This window comes from Pipra filicauda, unplaced genomic scaffold, assembly GCF_003945595.2.
Source record: "Pipra filicauda isolate LSUMZ 115617 unplaced genomic scaffold, ASM394559v2 scaffold295_size919547_pilon, whole genome shotgun sequence".
Taxonomy (NCBI): Eukaryota; Metazoa; Chordata; class Aves; order Passeriformes; family Pipridae; genus Pipra; species Pipra filicauda.
The window spans coordinates 539,393-565,445 of NW_024104415.1; the positions used below are offsets into that span (position 1 = coordinate 539,393).

The window sequence follows — 26,053 nt, forward strand, 5'->3', positions numbered from 1 at the left end:
CCCACAAACCTTTCCAAGTCTCACCTCACTGTTCAACGTGGCATCTCTTCACCCACAGCACTCAGGCACAGCTTGGGATGGCAGAGCTGGCTTGGGGAGAGGATCATTAATTACTCGGGTTGCCTCGAGCCCTGTCCCACTGCCTGGTCACGAATGGCCGAGCCTGGCTGGGTCCACCCCAGGAATCAGAGCTGTGCTTAACATCATTTCAACCCAGAAAGAGCAAGGGGACTACAAGACGGAAGGATGAAAGAGCTCAGCATCCAGCCGAGCAGACATGGGCTGCAGCCCTTGCTCCTCCGCTGGCACAAAATCAGAACTCCCAGTGACACCAGTCCCATGGGGGCACTGAGGGACACGGCTGGGACTTCCTGGCTCAGTTCAGAAAAGAATTCCTCCCCAGAAACAAAAGCAGCAGGCAGCACCTGTACTCAGCCAAATGGACTGTCAAGAGGAATTATAATCATTTATTGAAGTATTCTAATTACAGGTTTGAAGTGTGTTACACATTTAATGACTTTGTTTATGAGATGTGTGTGTATATAAATAAAATGTTGGAAATCTGAAATTGGTTTCCTGTTGTTTTCTCTGGTCAAGCTCCAGGGCTATGCTGCAGCTTTACACAGAACAAGGTGTCTTTAAAAACAAAAATAAAGCCAAAACATTGCTGCTAGAGATGTAGTCCAGGTCTGAACTTACCTGGAGCACCCTCCTCTTCCTCCCCAGGCTCAGGTGGCCACTCTCCATCCACTGACAGCTACACGAGCAGTGGCAAAACTGCTGACGAAACCCTTCTGTCATACCACCATCCCAGAACACCTCCATGGACAGCCATTATCCCACCTGGCAGGAACAGCAAAGGTCTCCTGGCAGAGCTGTGACAGAGATGCACCTGCACCACGAGGTTGATACAGCAAGGCTGGAGCTCTCCACACTGTCTCGTGTGTGAAGAGACAAGCAAATCCCCAGGGCCGGGTTTGGGGGATCTTTCTCAGTCTGTTCCCTGTTTTCATTCCAGTTGTGGCTGGGTTACCTTCTACAGAAAGCCCCAGTGCTCCCATGTTCAAAGGCACTGCAGAACAGGCTCATGCCTGTCAATACTCACACGCTGCCCCTGGAGACAGTAACAGCCCGGGGTTATGCTGATTACTCAGCTCCATCGGGACTGTGACACCAGTTTCCTGCTCTCCACACCTCACCTGGCAACCTCCCTGCCAAGAGGACTGGCTGGGCATCATATCACAAATGAGTACCCCAAGTCGGCTGCGTACAACCAAATTAGACACCCAGAAAGGCAAATCAGAAGCCAAAAAAGTGGGTTTTTTAAAAAGCATTATTTTGTCATTCATCCACTTCTGCGTGTCGATCTTCTACTTCAACATATAAACAGAACACTGGAGCCCTCATTCTGCACGTCTCCAGATAAAACTTCCACACAGAGCACTTTAAATCAAGTGTTAAGTCAAGAATCATTAGTAGGACAATGATCAGACTTTTTTAACTCCAACCTGGAAGTGTTCCAGGAAAGGACCTGAGTCTCCCAGTAAGGGCAAAGGAACCATTTTCCCCCAATCAGGTTGCCCGTCCCAGGGCAGCGCCCACCTCACGGACCTTGCCTGAGACACCCAGCCCTGCTCAAACCCCCTGAGCCTGGTCCCTGGGGATGGCAGAGCAGCCCAGGAGTACAAAGGGAAGGCAGCGTGGTCCTTGGAATGATTTTAGGAAAGAAGCAGGTTGGCACCTGCTGGGAAGTGGCAGCTTTAGGTCCAATTCTTGCCTTTATTAAACCAGGTGTGGCTACGCAAACCCATCACCGTGGGCAGAGTTGTTACAGGTCAGGGTGGTCTGAGCTCCTCCAGTTGCAAACACCACGTATTCCCACATTCCAGGAGAATCCATGTCCTTTCCCACACCCTGGGAAAGGACACTTTCATCACTCTTGTTCATCACTCTTGTTCCCTCCCAGCACCACAGCCATGCACTGGCAGCACTGCAAGATGAACTTTCATGCTCCAACCTAGCCACTGTTACATTCCAAAGCCAATTTGCACCGTGTGTTTCTGACTTTTTCCGTCTGACCATCTTTTCCAATGGATCAGATTTTAAAAGATCTAGTCCTCTAGATCTGGTGTGACAGCAGAAGCAGGAAGAGGACAAAAAATGTTCCTAAGAGCAAGCTCCTTACTCATAAGCTACTTGGGTTTTCCCAAGGCAAAGTCCATCCTGGGAATGGGAATGCCTGGGCACTACCACAGGCAGGCTGGACCTCTTGAGGCAGAACCTAGATGAGACACTATTAACCTAAGTGGTTTCATTTCCATGTGTTTTCAGGACATTTTTTTAAAAGAGCATGAAAATAAACTTTTATTTCAGTTAACACCCACCAATATTAAAGATAAATGTTCACAGTTTTAGTTCTTGACACAAATGGACTGAAAGAGGCAAATTTACATCTGTCAGAACAGCAGAGGGACCATGTGTAAGTACAAGCTGTCTTGAAAATCACACATGAGGTGCTGTTTGGGACTGTTCTGTGCTACATGGCAGGAGAAGGGAAAGCCACTGGCTAAATCCAGCTTGCAGGGTCCTAAATCCCTGCCCAGAATCATCTGGAAAAAAGCAGAATGGCAACTGGAATGGCAAACACACATTTTGGATAAGGGGAAGGAAGCCTATACTCCAGAGAAAGCTTTGCTCTAAGTGTTTCTGCATAAAGGTATTAGTTGTGTTATCCAAGGTGTTCCCAGTGCTGGAACTGCAACACATCCCATCAAACCACAACGGCAGGGGGAAGAGGAACAACTCCATGTTGGACCTGCCCCACACTGAGTACAAGGTCAAGAGAGCTGAACCAAGAGATTTTACCACCCTCCTCCTCACACCCTGGAGCTTTAAATACAGGCAAGTGCACTGAACAACCAGATCAATGATTACCCACAGTGGTTCACAACACAAGCGCTTGTAGAAAATTGCTCAGGAAAAGCAAGCCAGCCACTAACATCACAACTGAGGAGGCTGGGATTTCATATTCAAAGGTCCCCAACACTTCTTGCCAGTCCTGTACAGTTTTTAAAAAAATAGGGTGTTACCTTTAGTTTTCTATCTACCTAGTTAAGAAACTACAAATATGTTCTAAGCTGTCCAAAGAGTAAAACATGAAATAAAGTGGGAAATCTGCTCCTGATCTCCTAACAAATGCTGCAGATAAAACCCCTAAGAAATCCTCTTTCTTACTAATTTGTTCAACTCCTTCTGTGTGTGGTGATGTTCCTGCTCACAGGGATGAAAGTAAACCTACAGTGAACTTTCAGAGGGGGAGAAGGGGTTTCTTACAATCACTCTCAGAAAAACATTCACGGTGATCTGCCAAACAGATCTTGAGCACTGCACAAAGCCAGGGCTAAATTCTGATGGACAGCTGAAGTGCTGGGAGACGATGAGCCAAAAATCCCTCCTGCCAGAGCCAGCAAAGGCCTGGGGTTCCTTCTCCAGAAGACCTGGGAGCAGTGCTGGGAGTACAGCAGGTACTGATGTACCTGTGTGCCAGACAGTGCTGCTCAATCCCACATCCCACCTGAGTCCATGTGGACTACAGAGCCACAGCTACTGCCTTCCCCCCACCTCCCAGCTCCAATGACAGGAATTACCCCCATCTCAGGCTATCCCAGCTCCCACGACAGGAATTACCCCAATCTCAGGGTATCCTCTCAAACAAAGCAAAGGTAATTTAAAAACTCTTTTTTTTTTTTTTTTTTTTTTTGCCAACAAAGCATCTTGTTCTGTTGAAGGAAGGAGGAGGGAATAAAGGTCAGAAGGGTGAGTGAAGGTGGGATACATTAATTTTAAAAACCTGGTTTTCAGACCAATTACCCACACATCATTCTGGATCAATACAGGTATTGAACTACAAACCAATGTGCTTTCAATCTTGATTTCAAGTATCTGGTATCAATTTTGTATAAAGGTTTTGTGTAAACAAACTACCTAACAGAGATGAAAAATTACTGGTTTTCCATGTTTGAAATTAAGCATTAAAACTAAAGTACTCCAGGAGTTCATTCCATGCAGCACTAACAGTCTGCCAAATTCGTATTCCACATATTCCAAAAGACCACGGGCTGAGAAAAATCTGCTAAACAGAAATTAAGGAAATGGAAATAGTGTGCAATACTTAAAACCCAGTTTGGAGTTGGGAGAAAAAAGTCTAAAATCCTGAATTAAAAAAATGAACACAAATGAAGGGAAAGCTTTTAACTGGTACACACTGTTCACACCTATATTTCAAGTTTGGAAACGCATATTTTCAAGCAGCAATACAAAAAAGTATCCATGAAGAATGCATAATCTCTGAAAAAATTATGAAAACATCCCTGCTACCATTACATTTCTAAATACAAAACTGACTACCATATTGTTGCTTCTGTGTAGCGAGAGAAGTTCATTTTCAAAACAGATAAAATTCAGTCTTTAGGTGTGAATGGTATGAATGACAGTCTCTTTTTTTTTTTTTTTGTTTTGTTTTTTTAAGTTTCTTAGTTGTTTTAGGATCCTTAAGCATGCAAGCCTCGGAGAGGAGAGCCCGACCAGGGCAGGGTTGGCTTATGACATCCAGTTTAGGACAGAGCTGGGAAAGCCTCTGGGTCATCTACGTCAGGAGCAGAAGCACTTGACTGAAAGAGAAACGTCAGAGTTATTACCTTGGTTTAGAGGTGCACAGCAGAGTGAGAAGTCTGGGGCTGGACAATGTAGTACAAAAGCAATTTTTTAAGTCTATTTCAAGGACCAGAAATAGTCCTTATACTTCTTCTGGAATCAAAACTATCTGAACAGGAACTGTAGGCAATCAGACTGTGCTTGCACATCATTATTGCACAAGGTTCCAAGTGCAACTCTTCTTCCATCATAGAATCTTGGAATGGTTTGGGTTGGAAGGGACCTTAAAGACCATCTACTTCCAACCCCCTGCCATGGGCAGCTCATGTTATTTTACTGGCACAGAGCCATCAATCCTTCCTGAGGGACATGACTGAAGTGTTACAGAAAAGGCCTGTTTGTAGCACAAATTAAGTTTCCCGCTTTTAATTCTTCCCAAGTCACAAACTACATGTTGATAGAAAGAATTTTTGTGCCAACCTAGCCCTAAACATTCGTACATTAGCCAAGAATGTCCTGAATACGCCCCAAAAGAGTTTTTTTAAAAGGCTCTGAACCACATGTAAAAGCCAGTGCTGCAGTGAAATGCAGAAATTAAGTATTTCAGGACACTCTTCATTTTGTCCATGAGGGATAGGATGAGTAGAGTAGGAAGAACCAATATAGTGGAATTTCCTGTCATGGTATTAATTTATCAAGGAATACATTTAAACCATTTCAATAAAAGTTGTATCAACACATATAGACAAGACTAAGATTCTGTCTTGCCTAGCTAAGACTCTGTGGGCCACAAACCAGAATTAAAAGTAACAGCAGGGTTTTAAGCTACAGCCTCAGCATCTTCTGTTGCTCAGCACACAACAGAAAGTCAGCCAATAAAAATGAGGGGTTTCGGTCCTTGACCAGAGGGAACACATGTGCAGAGGTCACCAACCTGGTTGGGCGTGTGGATCACGTCAAACTCCTTAACCAACTGGAAGGAAACAAAGGCAACATAAAATCAGGTGCAGAAAAGCTTTGAACTACTTAATGTCAGCATTCTTTAAGAATATTAGTGAAACAACTCAGAGCAAACCACCGCTGTTTAATTTAAATTCTTTAAAATACTCTTATATTGGTATCATGAAGGAGTTTCCCAACTAATAAGCCTAAAACTTACAGAAAAAAGTCTGTGTCTCCTGTAAGAGACAAAAATGAGCAAGTCTGATCTGTGTGAAGCCACAGCACACAGACTGAGCTCATTTTCTAATTAGTAACAATTTGATTAGATGCCTTTGAGCCAAATAAGTGATCCATATTAAATCAAATCTTCTCTGTAGTTACACTACAGTACCGCAACTTCATATATTTCTTTCCCAAACCCCAGTCAGTACTTTTCCAGGGTATTTCCCCAGTGCTTTAGCACCAGAGAAGGAAAAATATTACTGAAGGTTAGAGAAAAAACAGTGAGTCCTATTTCCCCATAAAAAATCTAAATTCCTCAAATTCAAGATATGACATGCAGCTGTAAAACCAGTCTGTCACCCCCAACAGGTCACAATGCACAGAAAGTGTCCCGACTGTGCCTGAAAATAACCACTCCAGCACGTGGGGTTCTGCTCTGGTACAAACTGAAGCAGCTCATGGTACATTCAGGTCTGTCCATCCTGGAAAGTCGTTTTTCAGGTTCAAACACAAAGACAGGTGCTTTTTTTAATTCGGCCTACTCCCTGCCCTCCTTTCTTTGTGTTTAATGACAACTCCGCTCAAACATTCAATAACCTTGTTTAAAGTAAGCTTGTAAGAAAAGACACTTTAGCTGGTTTAGAAATGCACTGTTTTCTGTCAGGGGCATCTCCCCCAGGAATAAGGAAAACTCCTAAAACTACCTGTAGGAAAAACCCAACAAGAGGAACTCAACCCCCGTGTGGGTGAAGCTGCAGCTCTCACCTTGTCAGTCCTGCCTCCACGGCTGGCCCTGCCTCCGCGCCCTCGGCCCCCCCGGCCCCCTCTGCCACCGCGGCCGGGGCGGCCCAGGTCTCCAAAGTTGATCTCCAGCTGGGATGTGATGTCATTCGCGGGCTTGCGGAAGTGATGATCCATTACAGAGTCCTCAGCATGAGCCTGGAACGAGGGTTTCTCCATGAGCAAGAAAAATCACCAAAAATCACCACCTTTTCTGCACCTGTAGCTGCGCTCGTGCCACCACAGCCCGTGCTCACCTCCAATCCCACTGGAAAACTGATCATCCACTTCTCCGAGTGATCCAAGAAACTTGGAATTTCTCATCAGAAATCAAGTCATACCACTTGTGCAGACCATGAAACTCCACACAGGGAAGCAAACAAGCACTTGAGCAAAGGTGTTTTGCACTTCCAAGGTATTTCAGGAGTACCCAGAACACTGAGGTTGGAAAAGCCCTCCCAGCCCACCGAGTCCTACCTGTGCCCGATCCCCACCTTATCACCCAGCCCAGAGCACTGAGTGCCATGCCCAGTCCTTCCTTGGACATCTCCAGGGATGGGGACTCCACCAGCTCCCTGGGCAGCCCCTTCCAGTGTCTGACCACCCTTTTCAGGAAGAAATTCCTCTTGGAATTCCATCAGAAGAACATGTTTAGGCTTATCCAAGACCAAACTGACTATCACCAAGCCACTACACAACCTCATGTTCTAGCAATTCTCACTTTGTATCCTGAAGAATGTTCTGGTTCTATCAATTCATTCCACTCTTTTTCAATACTTGGTCACTCATCCTTATTTTGCTCCATGAGGATTTACACTTCGTTAGTCCTAGTATAAATATTTAAAACCAGGGAGTTGCTGGGAATTCCTCATTGCTTTGCATTCACTGTAACAGCAAACGAGGCATAAAGAGCTCAAACACACATAACTAGAGGAGGTAAAACAGAGAGAACGACTCTCACCAATGATACTGGAAAATATGGCTCTCGGTACCTTTGCCATGATATTCTCTGACTGGTTTGTTCCCAGTGTATTCAGGGGGAAACCTGAGCATCAGGGAACAAGTGATTGTCCCAAGAGAGACATCAAATCCCATCAATGTGATTATTCAGCACATTTGAGTATTTCAATTGCACACTGAACTCAATCAGCGTTTTAAAAAGCAATTATTTTTCTTTTTTTGTATAAAACATTTTTCCACGTGCAAGTCAGTTTTTGGCACTTAGGACGATACACAGAATCTAAAACTCTGCCTATCACAAGGCCCAACCATCATGTTTTAGTAACATGACAACATACAATGTTTTCTTGCCCTCTAAGCCCCCAACTCCTGGCACAGCAATTACCACTTACTTTGTTTCCCTACACAAGTGCCACGTGCAAGCTCAGGTCTCCCAACTCCAATTTAGTTCTCTGGTGTAGTTACACAACATTATGACTTTCAAAGGCAACACATTGTGCAATTAAGCTCTGTACACTTTCATTACCATTTGTGGAGCCTTCACAAGGCTGCCAAGGGATGGAGCAGTCTGGAGTCAAAGCCGCTGTCAGGGATTCCACAGGTCAGTCACAAGCACCTCTATGGACAGAGCCTTAACGACCCTTCTCCATCCCCACTCTCACAATCCTTCTTCCTGCCCAGCTGTACATTTGCCCCCCCAATATCCTACAGTGCACGGCACCGCCATTTCATGGAATCATCACAGAATGGCCTGGACTGGGAGAGATCTTAAAGCTCATCCCATTCCACCCCCTGCCATGGGCAGGGACACCTTCCACTATCCCAGGTTGCTCCAAGCCCCGTCCAACCTGGCCTTGGACATTTCCAGGGATGGGGCAGCCACAGCTTCTCTGGGAAACCTGTGCCCCAGGGCCTCATCACTCTCACAGGGAAGAATTTCTCCCCAATATCCCACCTCAGCCTGCCCTCTGGCAGGAGGAAGCCATTCCCCCCTTGTCCTGTCCCTCCAGGCCGTTGCAAACAGTCTCTCTCCAATTTAATTAGGCACAATGAGAAATACCCTCCATGCTGCCTTATTTTCAATACATTCCACTGGGATGGATTCTACATAACAACTAGTCCCCACTCCACTCCTGATTTTATAGGTTTCATTGTACACCCTTCCCTCAGAGATCTCTGCCAGCCTTAGGAAGTTTGCCTGAGCAGTTATTTCCCAGAGAAAAGTCATTCCACACCTCAGCCTGACAAGGCACTACTCAAACCAAAGTACATCAACGCTTTGTAAAACAGTACAAAATACCTCAGTTATGTTTTTTATTCCTTTCTTACTACTTCATTTTTTATCTACAGTTTTGATCACTGCAGAGCACTGACATTTTATTTTCATCTACTGGTAGCCATGTGACATTCTCTTTTCTGAGCGATAATGTCAATGGATTTCTACAGTAATTCTGTGATTTTCTTCCCTAGGCTGTTTTTGTTTAAAAACAAATCACTACAGTTTACCAAAAAACACTCTATTTTCACAACTTTAACCACTGAACCAACAAAAAGCAAATTCCACACATAACCTATTTCTCTATCCAGAGTAACTAAAGCTTATTTAAAAGACAAATAAAAGACTTGGCACATTCTCCTCGGGCTCTTCAATCACTTAGGTGACAAAAGACACAAAGATACTGAACAAATTGCTTATCCTGAATAATCTCTGGAAACATAATTTCTATGTAGTGGCAACTCTCAATAGTGCTCTGATCTCATAACCAGTGCTGCACTTAAGGGCCTTGGGGAAGGCTGACAAAAATTAAGAACGAATTACCAAGAGGGCCAAAGCAGGCAGTGAGAGATGTAAAAACACCAGCAACAAAAAAATAAAGACTCGTGACAGAAGCATTTCTGGTCAGGTTTGAAACTGGGTGAACGAGGAGCAAGGGGACTAATCATGAAGGGTGCTGTGCACAGTGAGACAACAGGCACGGACAGAAGAGCTCCATAGTGAATCCACTTGTGTTCTCTATTTTGGTGAGTTTTTACTGCGCAAACTTTCCCTTCTGGAGGGGCTCATGTTAACACACAGGTATCCCCAGTTAGATAGAAAGGATCAGTACCTCATTTGAATCCAGCAGACTCCCCTGCATTTCTGTCATCGCCTTTGTCTGATGAAAGTTGCGTGTCCACGCCAAAGTGACAAAAGAACAAAGGGAGAAAACAAAAGGAAGAAATGAGACTCAACTACATACAGAAACAACAGGTAATCAGGTCACATGAACTCGCTGGGTACAGATGTCAATGAGCACACAAAGCAGCAAAGGGATGAGATGAAGCTGTGCAAGCACCCAAAGAGATTTAGAGGATGGATGTGCCACAGCGGTGGAGACAAGAGAAAGCTCAGATGGACACCAGGAAGGTTCACCAGGAGCTACTGGGAGCTCTGGCACAGACCACACATGCAGGCTGGTCTCCAGCACCATGGGGAGATGGGCAGAGAAGAGCGGGATGTTAAAATCACTGTTAATGGAAAAGCTTCCTGCAGAGCCTCCAGCCAAGAGTCGTTCCTCCAGGTTTTGAGAAGATGAACTATTCTTTTACAAAATGTATTTCTCAGTCTCCCACTGCAACCTCCTCTAAGGAAGTGATTGGATTAGTGAGAAGCTTTGAAGGCACACAAAGAGGCACAGCAGGTACAGAGAGCAACAACTGATTAGTGTATCAGTCTTTCCAGAAGTCCAGCCTTCAACTTTTGGAATAAATTTTAAGATCTGTCCACAATGTAACTCCTTCCTGGTTTGTTTTTGTTTGGGGTTTTGGGGGGGTTTTTTGTTTGTTTTTTTGTGTAGAAATTAAAGACTCAAGTCCTAAACCAGCTGCAGAGAAGTTAAAAAGAGGATCTCTCTTTTATGGCATAACCCAATCTCCTGGAAAGACGCTCATCAGACCAGGGCTGCCAATGTCCATGGAATTCAGATTAAACCAGCAAGAATCTGAGACAGTACTGAGAATTCATTTTATCCAAAGTATCACTTTCTAGTAACTGCAGAGAAAAAATGAAAAAGAGGAAAGACCTCAGACATGGTCAAGTATTTCACCCCTCAGTGAGGAGCATGAGGAGGAGAGCTCTTTCCCAAGACTAAGGTAGATGAAAAGCACTAGATCCTCAGGCTCCCTTTTCCCACAGACTCCTATGGCAATTTTCCAGTAGTTCTCAACTATAGGAATGAGGGAGCTCATCACAATACGTCAATCCAAATTTCTGAGAAAATCTACTGGGACACATGGTGGTTTTCAGTCATAAGAATACAGAAGATTTGGGGCTGAAACCCACAATTTACCTATAAACCAAATCACTTCCACACATCATCTCCCTTCTTACAAATAAGAATCACAGAAACCTTCGAGCAACCTAAATTTTGTGACTCATAAGTAAGTCCAAGAGGACAAAGAGAGGAAACAGCAGGTGACTGGTACGTTTTCTGAATATTCCACCTTCACAAACGAGCCGCAGCAAAGGCTTTCCTAACAGAAAGCTATTACAGAGCTATTCTTCAATAATCCAGGGAGAAAATCCCCACACTGTTTCCCATGGGATCAGGGAACAATGGATAAGTGAGATGGGGAGACACATCTGCGGGACAGACAATAAAGCAGGCTAAAAGCATCTAAATTTAAAGGCAGATTTGTTAATACCTCACTTTCATGCTTACAAAGCAAGAGGCTGTTAACTTCTTATGTGACAGTGCTAAAAATATCCAACTTATTTATCTGAAGAAAAGTTAACCTCTCAAATAGAACAACCTACTAATCATGTCAGTTCTTCCACAGAAGTAAATTGATTATTCTAATTGGTTTGGTTTGGATTTGTCTGTTCTTTGGGGGTTTTTTCCTTGTTTTTTTTTTCATTAAGCGCTGATTCAGTTTTCAAATGGAAAATACAGTATGGATCTTTCTAGTCTCTAAATCGCTCATGAGTACCATCATCTTATACTATCATACATGCTCGTGTGTTAAAAAAGACTGTCCTCAGCTGATGAAATGTCAAATAAACCTGATTCAGAAAGATTGAGGGAACTTGAAGGACTACAGGCTTAGTAAATTCCAGTAAAGTACATAAATTCTTAGTACCCAGCAACATTAAGTGCAATTCAAATTCCCTTTTCTACACGTGCCAGAGAAAACAGCATTTAATGAACACTTCATTAAACAGCTTAAGGAAAACAGACATGCAATCATTTAAAGAACTGAACTACCTCATAGAGCAAGAAAATAGCCTGACTGTGACCAAGTCAAACTCAGAATGAGTTCAATGAGAACAGAAATTGAGTTTTCATTGGAAAACTGGAAAATACCTCCCCATCTGTATTATGACCCAGCTCACAGGATAAGAACCGGCAAGGTGTGAAAAGGCAAGAATACATATTAGGAGACCAAGCAGAATATTACATATTATCTAGTTACTTCAAAGGAGCCATAACCGTCTGTATACAAAGTTGCATCCACCAATCTCTTAAGTGAGTTACTTAACATATTACAGAGTGTTAAAAGCAAAGATTAAAACCAAAGATTAAGGCAGCCCTGCATTACAAAACAGAGCTCTCAGCACTTCCCTCCCTTGTACATCTCTCCTTGCCACTCTTGGAACAGAATAATTAACATTTTGCAATGTCTGAAATGAGTATGCTTGAGAAAACTTCGATTTTAAAACAATTCTATAGGAACTATGCTGAGTATCATTGAAGCATACAAATGTATTTCAACTGGTTTCCCAAAAGCTTGTCTGTATATCACAAAATGAGAAGACACCCATGTTAGAAATTTAAGGTACACAGCTGAGGTATTAAGGTCTCTGAGGCATAACCAGTCTTCCCTCAATCTTACACTGTGTTTAGCAAGCACCATAACTTTGTGTATTGCTTAACAGAGACATTAAATAGCATTAAATTTCCTTTATTAACAAGAAAACCTGACAACCTTTCTCTAAAATCCTCACCACGAGGCAGTTCTTACAGAGTTACCTGCCTAGGTGCAGCAGTAATCCAGGCTTATCTCTAGGTTATACCAGACTATATGCCAGCCTAAGGGTACAGCTCACCCAAAACCAACCACAGTCAGAATGGCCACCTGTGCTACTGCAGAACTTCAACTCTGCTAAAAGAATGTTGTTGCACTTTATAAACTTCCAGCTGCAGGTCAGTGTCTCACACAACGGTGCTTCCACTCCAAGAAATGCCTATCAATAACAAAGTTTTTATAAACTGGATACTACAAGCATGGAAAGTCACTTTACCTCCTCGCTCTTTGACTTGTGAAGAACAAATCCTTTTTTCCATTGTCCATCAGCCCCCTCGTTTGGTTTACGGATGTTGAACTCAACTTTTGCACGATCCTTGCTCTGAATGGCTTTCCACTCGTCCAGGGTCATTTCCTTGGGGCCTTCTTCCTTAACTTCTTCAACCTCATTCTCTCTGCAGTAAATTCATGGATATTATGATCATGACCTAGAATTTATACTCCAAATACAACTCCAAAATCATCTGCTAGTTAGCTGGCACCAGATTATAAATTCAATTATAAATATACATTTGTCAAGTATTTAGAAGTTAAGAGCTGTATGAATATAAACACACACTTGCACCACAGGAAAATTCATCTCCTTTAGCCAGAGTACAAAACCAAAAAAAATTACACCCAGTCACCCTGGAGCAACTAAATAGTGAGCACAGCAAAACGTTAAAATTAAAACTGACCTGTGCCATCAATTCTCCACATTAATGACAATTTTATTTATAAATATTAAAGACTAACTTCTGCAATGGACATGTTTGGAGCTTTACCCACTTTTTGAGGCACATCTCTCATTAATAATCAAGTTAGGGCAGTGAGAACTTGTTCTTCCAAGAGTTTTCACGCTTTTTAGGTTTTTTTTTAAAATCGAATTTAATAAAAATTGGAGAGCTTGCTTCCTTTATTAAACTAAAGACAATTATTTCAAACAAGTTTTACTTCCAGCTTATTTGAAAAAGCAACAGCACACAACTTACTTGTGAGATACATCACCTCTGCCTTCTGCCAAAGAGCTATTTCTAAGTAAAACACACAACCACTATGCCCAGTAATAGACATCTTCCAGCTACACAGGAGGACAAGCCTCTGGACACTGTTCAGTGTGTTCGTGCAACTAAATTTCTGATTTATAGAAAACGAGAGCAGCAAAAAGATCATGAAAGCCTCAACCTCAAAGGTCTTTATTTGGTAGCCATTAATTTTGATGTAATAACACAGAGATTTTATGTCAAAATTACTGTATTTCTTTTCTCATTGTGTAGGACAGAGTGATTTTTGACACCATATGTAATCACAGGAATTTGTTTTGTTCAAGGCAAAGATATTACCTGCACATTTTACTGCAGAAAAACATCCTACAATTCTGATGAAACATTTAGGGTAGAGATCCACACCAAACCAGCCAATTTGAAAAGTAACCCATGTAAAAATGCTTTCCTATAAAGACAACTAATGATTACAACAGATGTTTTATGCTTGAAACTGAGAATTTTCTGCAGATTTGATGAAGAAAAAAACATCCAAAGAGCTGCAGAGTTGTGCAGGTAACTGATCTGCACATGGATGGGTCAGTATCTGGTCAAGCACCAGGCACTGCTACTACTAAAGATCCAGGGAATACTGTAGATACAGCAAATTTAATATATCCAGATTTCTTTATTTTTTTTAGAATTTTTTTAGAATTTTAGAATTAGAATTTTTTTAAGGACTAGCTAGCCTGCATTTTCTGACCAATGCCCAAGTTTTAAGTCCTTAAAAATGTCCTTAACCTTGGATCACAACACTGGAGAAGTAAGAATGTTTAGTCTTTTTTCAGTTAAACTAAATCCATTTCTTACTTTCTAGGCAGTAACTGGACCTTCTTTGCCAAAGTTATTAGTGAGGAAATCAAGGTACAGCAAACTCCAGATCAGAAATCAAAATTCTGTCTTATCCATTTGCCATTGTTTTTGAATCCACTATAAAGCACATTCCTCATTAAAACAGTATTTTATTGTACTGTGCTACCATAAAAATTTTCATCATATTTTCACACCAACTCAGTAACACTTGTTCTGCTTCTCTGGTTACTCTTTCACTCACCCAGTCACTGGTTCCTTCTGTAACAGTGTCCAAATGAAATGGAAAGAGATCCAGACAACTCTGAAAACTGCCTGCACACACAGAGGCTGGAGAATTAGAAATACAACCTTTCTCCTACAGCCAGTGACACAGTCTCAAAGCTATTTAGGAAAACTAAGCTTAAAAAAGTTGCCTTCCACTGGTATTTTGTCCCTTTTGCTTAGTGGCTCTACCTAGTTCTGAGCACAGGTGCTTCTGGATTTGGAATCAGGAGTTGCAATCTTGAGACGTAAAGTGTATTAGAAATTATTATTAATAAATAAATCTGAAAGTGACCCAAGAGCCTGCAGGACACCAAGGAACATTTTCAAGACCACAATTTTCAGACATGAAGTTTTTAACATGACAGTGGTTCAGCAGCATTGTGGATCATCTACTGACAAATCTGAATTTGGCAAAACTGATGGGGGAATAAATGTCAGAGGTTAAAGGCAAAGCACCAGTACCTCTGGAGCAACCAAAGACACGAAGAGGGGTGGTACTCACTTATTTTCAGAATCAGCAGGCGGATGCTCCTCTCCCTCCGGCGTCTCCTCAGTTACAGCTGACTGATCCAATTCACTGCAATTACATAACGGGTGGAGTTTGGGCTTTTTACAAGTTCATCCCTCTTTAAAGCTACATGAGATTAACAATCAAGATCTATAGAGGATTTACTATTTTACTAAGGACTGGTGCTGTCTGTGTCTATCAAATTCTATGTTTTTCACCCAACTAATGGTTTTCCCCAACTCTTCCTTGAACCCCTCCTTGAAAGCCTCCCATTGTCCCTCTGACACAAAATGGATTTGGGTCATTAAACTATTAAAACTATTAAAAATAGTTTTCAATGTAATACTTGAATTTTTGTAATAGGAAAAGCATGCTTAACCTGATCTAAAAACTGTTCAAGTTTCTAGTAAAAGAATTGTTCAAAGATCAGCACAAGACCTCCCAATCTAAACTTCCCCAAAATTCCAGTTTAACAGTGAAGCCATCTCTTAAGTTACAAGAAATTGCTCATTTTTTAATTCTGCAGAAGAGCAGTAAAATTATCAAAATCAAAGGTCAAAAGGCAGGTAAATCTGTGCGTTCTGTAAGCTCTAATTAGGACTGATTAACACCCTGCTAATATTTTAGTGAGCAAGGACAGAGTACTCACGTGAGCTCGTCTTTGACGGTTCCCCAGTTGTGTGAGCCGCTGCCACCGCGCTTGTCCTCGTGCTTTAGGCCGCTGAAATGTGAATGTGAAACAGAACTAACAAAACTGAGTTAACATCATAGTGTCCAGACACAGAGATTCAAAGAGCAATTTTCAATTGCGTAAGAATTGTAAAGAAAAGCCAAATAATTTAGAAAAAGTTAAAGACTTACGATCTATCGCTGCCACTGTGTCTGTCAAATTCCCGTTTGCCACGGGAGTCAAACCCATCTCCTCGGCCCATCCCACGGCCGCGGCCACGGCCCCGGCCCAGTCCACCACGTCCACGCATGGGTCGGTCAATGATGGGCCTGGCATGGACAGACAAATGTGAGTGACTCACCCCCAAAAATCTACAGCATGGTTTTTACTGCTCTTGTCCTCTTTGCGAATTTTACTTACTTATTTTTCCTTCGTAACTGGGTCAAAGCTTTAGTTTCAAAACAGCCTCTTGTACTCCCCATCCCTGGAAGTGTTCAAAGCCAGGTTGGGGCTTGGAACACCCCGGTCTAGTGTAAAGTGCTCCTGCCCATGGCAGGAGGTTGGAACTGGATCATCTTCAAGGTCTGTTCCAACCCAAACCATTCTGTGATTCTGAGATTTTAGAATCCGGAAACAAATGCTTGGGATTATTGTTTGTTTGCATTCTCTGGCATTAAGTTCCAAAATTTAGTGTTTGTATTCTTCTACATAACTGGCTGATACTACAATTCCAACTTAACTCACTTTATTTTTAACAGGATTTTAATTCTGGCTGCTAAAATTTTAATATTTGAACATTACTTGAATTATGGATCCCTCAAATACTCGAGCCACTTTAAACCTCACATTGGCCTAAGATGGCTTCACTTCTTCCAGGTCTGAACCCACTGCAGCCGAGGTGTAAGCACCTATGTGGACAAACTTTTGCTGGCTTTGAGTCAGCTGTACAGATTAAAGCCACAGCTGTGACAGCAAACAAATCTCATCCTGCAGGAAACAGTTTCAGTTCCTTTCCTGAGCTATCTGCTACAGATTTAGAGAGATATGGTGGATATCTTGATTTAAACCACAATTTCAGTTACACCTATGAAGCTATTTATGTAGATCACTCCCAGCCTAAAACTTAAGTTTGCAAACAAAATCACAGAAAGGGAAAGAGAATTGTATGACATCTGCTCTTCTTTTGCATGACAAAAATTTAATCAACTTAATTATGATTCAATCAGCTTTTTTAACTTTACAGCAGAAGGCAGGGTAGCCCTGTCCTGTCAGAAGTAGGAAAGCTCCTTATCCTACAAGACGAAACTTACTTATCGACAGAGAACTCTCCCCCTTCTCCCTTCTCCTCGGCAGGTTTCTCGAAGCGGCGTTCCCGGGGAGGTCGTCGTTCAGGTCTCCGGTCGATGGGTTTGCCATCCCCCTGCTGCTGCTGCTGCTGCTGATCAGGCCTCCTGCCAATCCTCCTTATCCCTGAAACATCAGGCCAGACACATCAACGGAATGTGGAGCTGCTCCAGGACAGATACCGACCCCCAGCACCCTAAAAACAAGCTGCTTCTACAAAGTCTGAGCAACTCCACCTTCATAAAAAAGTCACTGCAGAGCATCTCACTCTTCACATTTTTACCCAGGATTTCAGTCAAATTGTGTTTGATTGAAAATATTGGTAATCTGTGCTAAAATGACAAAGTCAACTTTCAAACAAGGATCAAGGTAAGCAAGATTTTTTAGTATTTTTCTTCCTCTGAAAGGTCCTTTTCAGGTAAAAAAAAGGGAGGGTTTATTTTGATGAACACCAAAACAAAGTGAGTATCACGTCACTGGGTCCTAAGACAGTCAACTCTGTGCTCCCTAGGACAGTGACCCTGTGCTGTTCTAAAGGCTGGACTCATGGATCTTGGAAGTCTTTTCCAACCTAAACCTGGGGTTCTGTTTTCTTGGAAACTCTTTTGGACAGCAGTACAATCCAGGCAGGTCCACCTGTACCAGACAAGTGCCATCTACATCCCAGTACTGCAGGTACTGAACTGGTGCCCCCATCCACATGGATCCTCCCAGTCCAACAGACATTCCCTGACAAAGATTCTCTTCCTTGCTCACTGCTTAAAATAGCTTAAGAATCCCGTGCCCTGGAGCTGCCCAGTGTCCTTCCTCCCTCCCTAGGCCTTCTGAGAGGGTTTTTATTTTAAATAAAAACCTCCCGTGGGCACTCTCTTCTTCACTAAGCTATCTGAAGGATCTAACACAGTTTTCTTTTCCACTCAAGTGAAAGGCCTTGTTTACTCTTCTTTAGAAAGATCTGCACAAACATATTGCTGCTTTGTTATACCATTTTCTTGCCAAAACACTGGTTCAAGAACTATGAACTAGCTTTTAAATTAAAAGCTGATTTTTGAATTTTTTTTAAATAACTAAGTTCCTGCTTAACAAGCAATGTCAAATTTGGGTGGGGCTACAGAAGTTACAGTTGTAATGATATCCAAGCCAACACGCCCAGATGAACAATGACTCCCTCACCTTACAGGCTGTACTTAACATGAAGTTTGCATGACATTCATAGCTTCTTAAGCATTCTTCACTCACTGAGGAAACAAGGGGTTAATCTCCTCAGCCTGCACTTGGAAAAGGGCTCTCCAAGGAGGACAAGCATTCCATGTGAGGAGGGGAAGCAGGGAAAGGAGCAGGCCAGTGGCACAGAGGAGGTATGCTGCAGAACTGGAATGGAACAGCCACGGCTTTTGAATTTCCACTTCAACGCCCTGTGCTCAGCAAAACCCGGTTCCTGCTGAAGCCTAACCCAAAATACGAGTTATTTCTCAGTATCACCAAGCTTTGAACTGCTAATTCACCAGTCAAATCACCTGCAGCTTCGTGGAGTAGTGGAACACTTTTAAATACATTCGCACAGGAAACAAACCTCGGCACTAGGCACCTTTATAATGCCAGAAGTGCAAAAACAGTCACACACAAAAATAGACGTTTTCAAACTGGAAAGTGACTTTGTTTACCACACTGCTCCACGGCCACTGCTTCAACAGCAGCCCCGACTTTCTCTGTTTCATTACTATAATAAGCTACGAAAATATTTATTTTTCACACTCTTCTTGAAAACAAGATGTGAAAACTATGAGGTAAACACGGCCTGCCAGCCCTGCCCAAACCCCTCAGTGTCCTGCTGAGGTGCCAAAGGCACTGCCATGTTCCAGGTGTACCTCGTGGGGGACACCACCAGAATCTACACCTGACCAACACTTCCAGAGGACACCGGCTTAGCAAATTGTGAGTCGGGACAAATCCTTGCATCCTTCACACTGAAAACACTCGAGTGTTAGGGAACAAGAGATCCATAAGCAAAGACAACTGCAACATAGTTCCTAAATTTGTCTTTTTACAAGGCATTTTCAAATAACATTTAGAAGACCCAGTTTCCAAAACAACTATATTAAAACTATTTCTTTCTCAAAAAGCATAAAACACAGTGCGGAATCATTCTGCAACCCAAATGCTGAAGCATTAAGATGCTGTCACGTAAGATCAAGATTTCTGAAAAGCTCGTTTAAACTGCAGTTAACATGTTATCCCCTCACCCCCACATCACCTGCTGTCACCACACTTTGCTGCATTTCAAGGATTCCTTTTAATCCTAGTCCTGATCCACCTGACGAGCGCTGAAGTTTGGGCGCGGTACAACATGGGCTGGGGACGCCATGTGTCCACATCTATCCCTCTCCATGCGTGACCCTGTCCTACTAATTGCTCTGTACACACCATATTCCTTTAACCTATTTATACTTGGATTTCTTTTTTCCAAGGTTTCCCGTGTGGGATGTCTTCGGGATTTACACAAACAGAGCTGAGAACCCATACGAGCTATTATTTAAATATATGAAGACACGCAGATGATTGCTATCGATGCTGTTCCCTAGAAAAACGACCCGAGTGGATTTTGGAAAGCCCAGGGACTGCCAGATATCCCGTCAAATCCGTTGGGCCACCCAAAACACGATTAAAGTTCAGGATGCCAGGTCGGACGGGATTTGGAGCAACCTGGTCTGGTGGAAAGTGTCCCTGCACATGGCAGGGTGGTGGAACGAGATAACCTTTCAGGTCCTTTCCAAACCAAAGGATTCCAGGATTCCATGTGCTGGTTCAGATTGCAAACTAGGAAGAAATTATTCCCTGTGAGGGTGGTGAGGCCCTGGCACAGGTTGCCCAGAGAAACTGTGGCTGCCCCATCCCTGAGGTGTCCAAGGCCAGGCTGGACGGGGCTTGGAGCAACCTGGTCTAGTGGAAGGTGTCCCTGCCCATGGCAGGGGGTTGGAACGGGATGAGCTTTAAGGTCTCTCCCAGCCCGAACCACTCCACGATCCTATACACTGCCAGGATTTCCCATTTCACGTCAGTTCTCTACCTCTGCCGGGCCCGGGCCAGCCCCGGGCGCCCCCCGCACGCCCGACTCCATTTTGCGCGGGACACGTGTGGCCGGGCGGGCCCGCGGCCGCCGCTCCCGCTCCCTCTGCCCGGGCGGGCTCCCGGGCGGCTCCGCCATGCGCGGCCCCACGTGCGGCCCGGCCCTGCCCGGGCCCCCTTTGTGCGGGCCGGGCCGCTCTCCCTTCCCCGCGGCCCCGGCCCCGCTCACCCTCCTTCCGCAGCGGCGCTCCGGGCTGGCCCCCGCCGTCCTCCCGGCGGTCCCCGCCGGCGAAGGGCGGCAGCGGGTTCTTGCGCTCCTTCTGCGACTCCCTGCGCAGCTGCTTAGCCGCGCTACCCGCACCGCCGCCCGCCTGGCCCGCGCCACCGGCCCCGCCGGAGGAGCCGCTCTGCGCGCCCGCCGGGCCGCGGGCCCCACCGCCCGCTTGGCTCCCGCCGCCGCCGCCGCCGCTCTCCTTCCTCCGGCTCTCCGCCGCGCGCAGCACCTCGAAAGGGTCGGACTCGTCATCGAAGAGCTGGTCGAAGCGGTTGGTGACGACGCACCCGAAGCCCTCCTGCAGGTGTCCGGGCATGATGGGCCCCCGTCGGCGGGATCCTGCGCGGATGCTACCGGGGCCCCCCGCGCCCTGCTCGCTGCCGCACAAGATGGCGGGCCCTAGGCAGACGCGCTTCTCTTCCGGCGCGGCCGCATCCGGGCCCCTCGGCGGGGCGGGCGCTGCAGCGCCGCCCGCGGCAGCGCCGGGAACTGCGCCCGCTTTGTGTGGGAGCCGGGAGCGGGGTTTCCCGCCGCGGGCTGTACCACTGGAAGGGAGGGGGGAAAGTGGGTGCGAAGCCCCGCACCGCGCCCCCCCTCGCCTGCCCCGTCGACCCCCGCGCCTCGCGCATGGATGGTCCCTCCCGTTTCCCTCACAAATAAACCCGAAATTATATAGTAATATATATGAAAATATGATAATGTATTCATATACCAATGTCTCAATAGATCGGTCTATTGACGTGTAATTGTATCACTACAATAATATTAATATGGAAACATTGATATATTAATATGCGATATGCAGTATAACGATATTAATGTAAAATATTAATTATGTAATATATTATATATAATGTATGTTATCATACACTATATATTATCATCTATACAATAATATACTATATATTGCATATGATAATATATGGTAATATATGATATATATATCTCATATATATGCTATATGTTACATATTAATATATTAATACTAATAGATTGATATATTTATATTATATATATGATTTTATATATAATTATATCCATGATAATATATAATGTATGGTAATATGCCTTATATATAATATCATACTTAATGAGTATTTTACATTAATATCATTATTGCATATGATCATATATGGTAATATATGATATATATGCTATATCTAATAGCATATATTTATATTATATATACATTTTATATATAATTATATCCATGATAATATATAATGTATGGTAATATGCCTTATATATAATATCATACTTAATGAGTATTTTACATTAATATCATTATACTGCATATCGCATATTAATACATTAATGTTTCCATATTAATATTATTCTAGTGATACAATTACACGCTAATAGACTGATCTACTGAGACACTGGTATATGAATACATTATAGTATTTTCATATATGTTAATATCCAGTTATAGCCAGAGTGGATTACCTTAAGAGATTAAAACATATTAAACAGGCACAGATTTGACATGTTCTTCAAAACACAGTTTCCTGTGCTCACAGTTTATATCCCTAAGTTGTAATTAAATGAAAATCGTAACAGAATTTCACACTTCCATGGACATTTCTACTCATCTAATGAGCTGATCTTCGCAATTACCAGGCACTATCAAGTTAATGTGATAAATATTAATGTATATTAACATATTTATATATTAATATATCTATATACTAATATAAAACATATATCATTATATATTTTTATATAGTAGTATCTAGTTATAGCCAGAGGGGGGATTATATCAAGACATTAAAACATATTAAACAGGCACAGATTTGACATGTCTGTGAAAACACAATTTGAATGCTCACACTTTAAATCTGTAATTTTTAAGAAACTTTTGCTACATATTATAAAATTAACTTTGTTCTCAGCAAGGATAATATTTCTAATATTTGCTTTGCCTGCTCCAAGAAGCCTGAAATAATTGCTTTAAAAAGTAATTTAATTACATTTGTTCATTTTTTGAATGTGTGTTGCTCATAAACTGAAGACTCCAAAACCAACTGGTTTGGAAAACTCCATAGTTTAGTTTTTTTGGGAGAAACTGAAAATTATTTTGGTTGCTTGGATTGTTCTTCATCAGGTTTCCCTGCAATCCCACAGCTCTTTTTTGGGAAGGTCTTCGAGGAAACCCCTCCTGCGGTGGATCTGAGGGGGATCAGAGCAGCTCACCCCCTTCTTGGGATATTAATAATCACCACAAATTACACCCTAAGAACTCAAAACATTGTTTTCTCAAAGGCTTTTTGCTTTTGGGATGAATCAAATGCCACCAAGCAACACTTAATTAAAACTCTTTGTGTTTACAAGGCAGGTATTTCCAGGAAAAGCCTTGATGCCCAGTCACACACTCTGAGGCCATGTTGCATCACACACATTTGATGAATAAAATCCAAACGTTTCCTACTCGGATCCCTGACGTGCTCCTCGCCAGATGGCACAGGCAGCTTTAAAGGAGGAGATTTGCTCACGGAAATGGACATCTCGGCTGCCTGCCTCCGAGGCTTGGGATTTGTCACTCCGAGGGAAGACAGAGCTTCTCCCTTTTGTTGCTTTGAAAAGACTGTGCATGTTCAGATCCCCTGTGCTGCACTCAAAGCTGGTGTACGTTCAGTATTCCAAAATTTTCCAAATGCAGACATGTTATAATGGGTTTGGGTGACACCTTGAATTAAGCACATGTAAAACACATGTAAAACACATAGTAACAGGACAAGGGGGAATGGCTTCCCACTGACAAAGGGCAGACTTAGGTGGAATATAGGGAAGAAATTCTTGGCTGTGAGGGTGATGAGGTCCTGGCACAGGTTGCCCAGAGAAGCTGTGGCTGTCCCATTCCTGGAAGTGTCCAAGGCCAGGTTGGAGCAACCTGGGATAGTGGAAGGTGCCCCTGCCCACGGCAGTGGGTGGAACGAGATGAACTTTAAGGTCCCACCCCAACCCAAACCACTCTGCGGTTCTATGGTGAAAACATGTATTTTAATATAAACAGGGAAATCGATCATCATGGGAATACAATCACCAGAGCCGTGCATTCCCTGTGGCAGGAAGCAGGAATTGGAGCCTGCAGGAAGCTCCAGCTCCTCTCCAGACTGTCACACTCCATTTCTGCACATTAGTTTGCATTAAAGGGCCCCACAATCAGCCACACGGGTCAAAAGGCCAAATGACAGGGTTGTCCACTGAATATCATCAACAGTTTTCAGGGACTTCTGGCCATAAGACAACATTTCCATCCCTAACATTAAAAAGGGGGTATTAAAATATTTAAATTAACTTCCTTGCAGGAATCACAGCCCACACTGGATCAGGACATAGATCATACTGCAATCACCAAGGGAAGGATGGATGGCAAGGTCTGGGGCTTTGCTGCTCTCCAAATGTTGGCAAAATTTCCTACCAGAGAATCGTTCATGCATGGTCATCACTACCTAATCAGTCCTGAAGATCTGAACCGCAGACAACCATTGCTTGTGAATTAAATAGCCAAGGACTATTAACTCAGCACTTCTGCTCCTAATCAGAGACATACTTTTATATTACGTCTTCCAAATCCCCAAAACCCCACACGTGGGTCTCAGGGCAGCCATCTCATTAGTGCTGCTGCTGATTGCACTCATTAGGCACCAGCAGACAGTGAGGGAGTAATTAAAAAATCCACATAACTCTTCCAGGAGCTGCCACCAAGAGCTGGACTGGCTGCTGCCATCCTCCTGCACGACAGACACTTGTGTTCTCCTTTCCCACTGGAGTAAAACCAGCATTTCCACAGGCCAAAGGAGCAGCTTGCTGTGCTATTTGTGGCTGGGACACGCAGAGATCCTTGGCCAAAGTTGGCCTATAGATAACCTGCCTCAGGAGCTGCTCCCAGGCTGCTGCCCAAAAGAGGCCTGGAGAGCTTTTGGACACGCTGCACTTCTCTGCTATTCCCTAGCTTTGCCAGCAGCTGTCGGCTGCCTGCTTAATAAGCAGGAATAGGAAATACAGCAAGTTCAGGACACAGGGAAAAGTATTCATCTGGGTCCTTGCTCTGTTCCCAAAACCTGATTTTCCTAATTTTTAACTTCATAATTTTTTTTTTTGCAGGTTTTCTCCAGATGCATGCGGTACTTTGCTGTCAGAATGGACAGTATATGGACAAGGAGGGGTTTTTTTGAGATGGACTTTTTCCTAGCTTGGACTCGATGTCTTTTCCAACCTTAATGATTCTGTGATTCTGGGCCATAGGAAATACAGGGATTTCTTGTACAGAAAATATTTGCTTCCAACTAAAGCCAAGTATGGCCACAACTTCTGAGTAAGAAAAAATTCAGGTGCATCACAAAGAAATTTAGCAACTTCTTGTCCAGTTTGCATCCAGACATGGATCCCTTATGAGAAGAACTCCCAGAATTAACCACTACACAGGGAGACAGCACGAATGAGCAGGAGTAGTCAGAGGTGACGAGGAGATACACGATCTGCACCACAGAGCTTAATCCTCCCACATATCCTGCTCATTTCAGCACAGCACTACATTTTTTTTTAATCTGCCAGAAAACCCAGCAGTTTCATTATTAGGAGGGCAGTAAACATGTGAATAACAACTGCTTTTCTACAGTAAGTACGTGCAGTAAAACTAACCACCCCCAGTACTGCTCTGTGCTTTTAAATGTGCACAGACAAGTGAAGCAAATCATGCAGACACAAAACTTGGCATGTAAATTAAAGCAGACTAATTGAGCTCTGCCTGAACTTTCTTCCCCTGAATCCTAAACAACCTGCTGAGCAAGTGTTCTTCCTTACAGCAGTCAAAGTAAGAGGTATTTTTAGTCTGGAAAACCAGCACTGGAGCAGTACAAAGCAGAAGGTTGGGTACACCAACCATGAGGTATGGACTCGTAAAATCACAAAATAGTTTGGGTTAGAAGGGACCCAAAAGTCATTTTGTTCCAACCCTCTGCCACATCCAGGGACACCTTCCAATAGACCAGGTTGCTCCAACATGGCCTTGAACACTTCCAGGGATGGGTACACAGGAGCCTCCTCAGCTGCAGCAATCAAACAGCACCCTTGGGAACAGCCCTGGAGCACAGAAGCTTTGCTGCCTTCCTAATCTGAAAAGACGGAGGAGAAAAAAATGTTTCCCCTTCCTAAAAGGCTCAGCAGAGCTCAGGAGCACTGGGATATGGGTGCTGTGGGACCAAGAGGAACCTCCCTCCCAGCACCCACCACCACTGGGATCAGCTCCCTGAGGGCACTGAGCCCCTACAGCTGCCACCTCCAGCACCCACGGCAGCTCTTCCCAGGGTTATTACTGGGAGAAATTAGGGATGAAAAACAGAATGTGTCTCCATGAAACAGCCACTAGCCATGTGCAGCAGGCTGGGAACACTGGGACATGCCCACGTGAAACCTGCTGGGCCGGCTGGTAACTGAGCCGAAGGCTGCTCCTCCCCGCCAGCTAAAGC

At 43.7% G+C, this 26,053-nt stretch overlaps 1 protein-coding gene across 4 annotated transcripts; it reads right to left on the minus strand.

Moving 5' to 3' along the window:
• Window positions 1-442: 442 nt before the first annotated feature.
• SERBP1 (SERPINE1 mRNA binding protein 1) lies at window positions 443-20,995 on the minus strand. 4 transcript variants are annotated; one of them, XM_027719032.2, is made up of 10 exons: window positions 20,538-20,995; window positions 17,209-17,368; window positions 16,090-16,227; window positions 15,878-15,949; window positions 15,223-15,297; window positions 12,839-13,016; window positions 9,666-9,713; window positions 6,583-6,756; window positions 5,588-5,626; window positions 443-4,670 (listed from the first exon to the last, which is right to left on the minus strand). In XM_027719032.2, exons 1-10 carry the CDS (start codon window positions 20,896-20,898, stop codon window positions 4,614-4,616), a joined length of 1,302 nt encoding a protein of 433 aa, XP_027574833.1. In that variant the 5' UTR covers window positions 20,899-20,995; the 3' UTR covers window positions 443-4,613. The 4 variants fall into 4 exon arrangements, with proteins under 4 accessions (XP_027574833.1, XP_027574832.1, XP_027574835.1 ...); XM_027719031.2 differs by having other exon boundaries at window positions 15,878-15,973; XM_027719034.2 differs by lacking the exon at window positions 9,666-9,713.
• Window positions 20,996-26,053: the final 5,058 nt, after the last annotated feature.

Coding starts and splice junctions, on each gene's coding strand:
- SERBP1 (XM_027719031.2), bottom strand. CDS start 20,898: ATGCCCGGACACCTGCAGGAGGGCTTCGGGTGCGTCGTCACCAACCGC. Junction 13,017..15,222: donor CCTGCTGATTCTGAAAATAA/GTGAGTACCACC, acceptor AATTTACTGCAG/AGAGAATGAGGTTGAAGAAG. Junction 5,627..6,582: donor GTGGAGGCAGGACTGACAAG/GTGAGAGCTGCA, acceptor GTTTCCTTCCAG/TTGGTTAAGGAGTTTGACGT.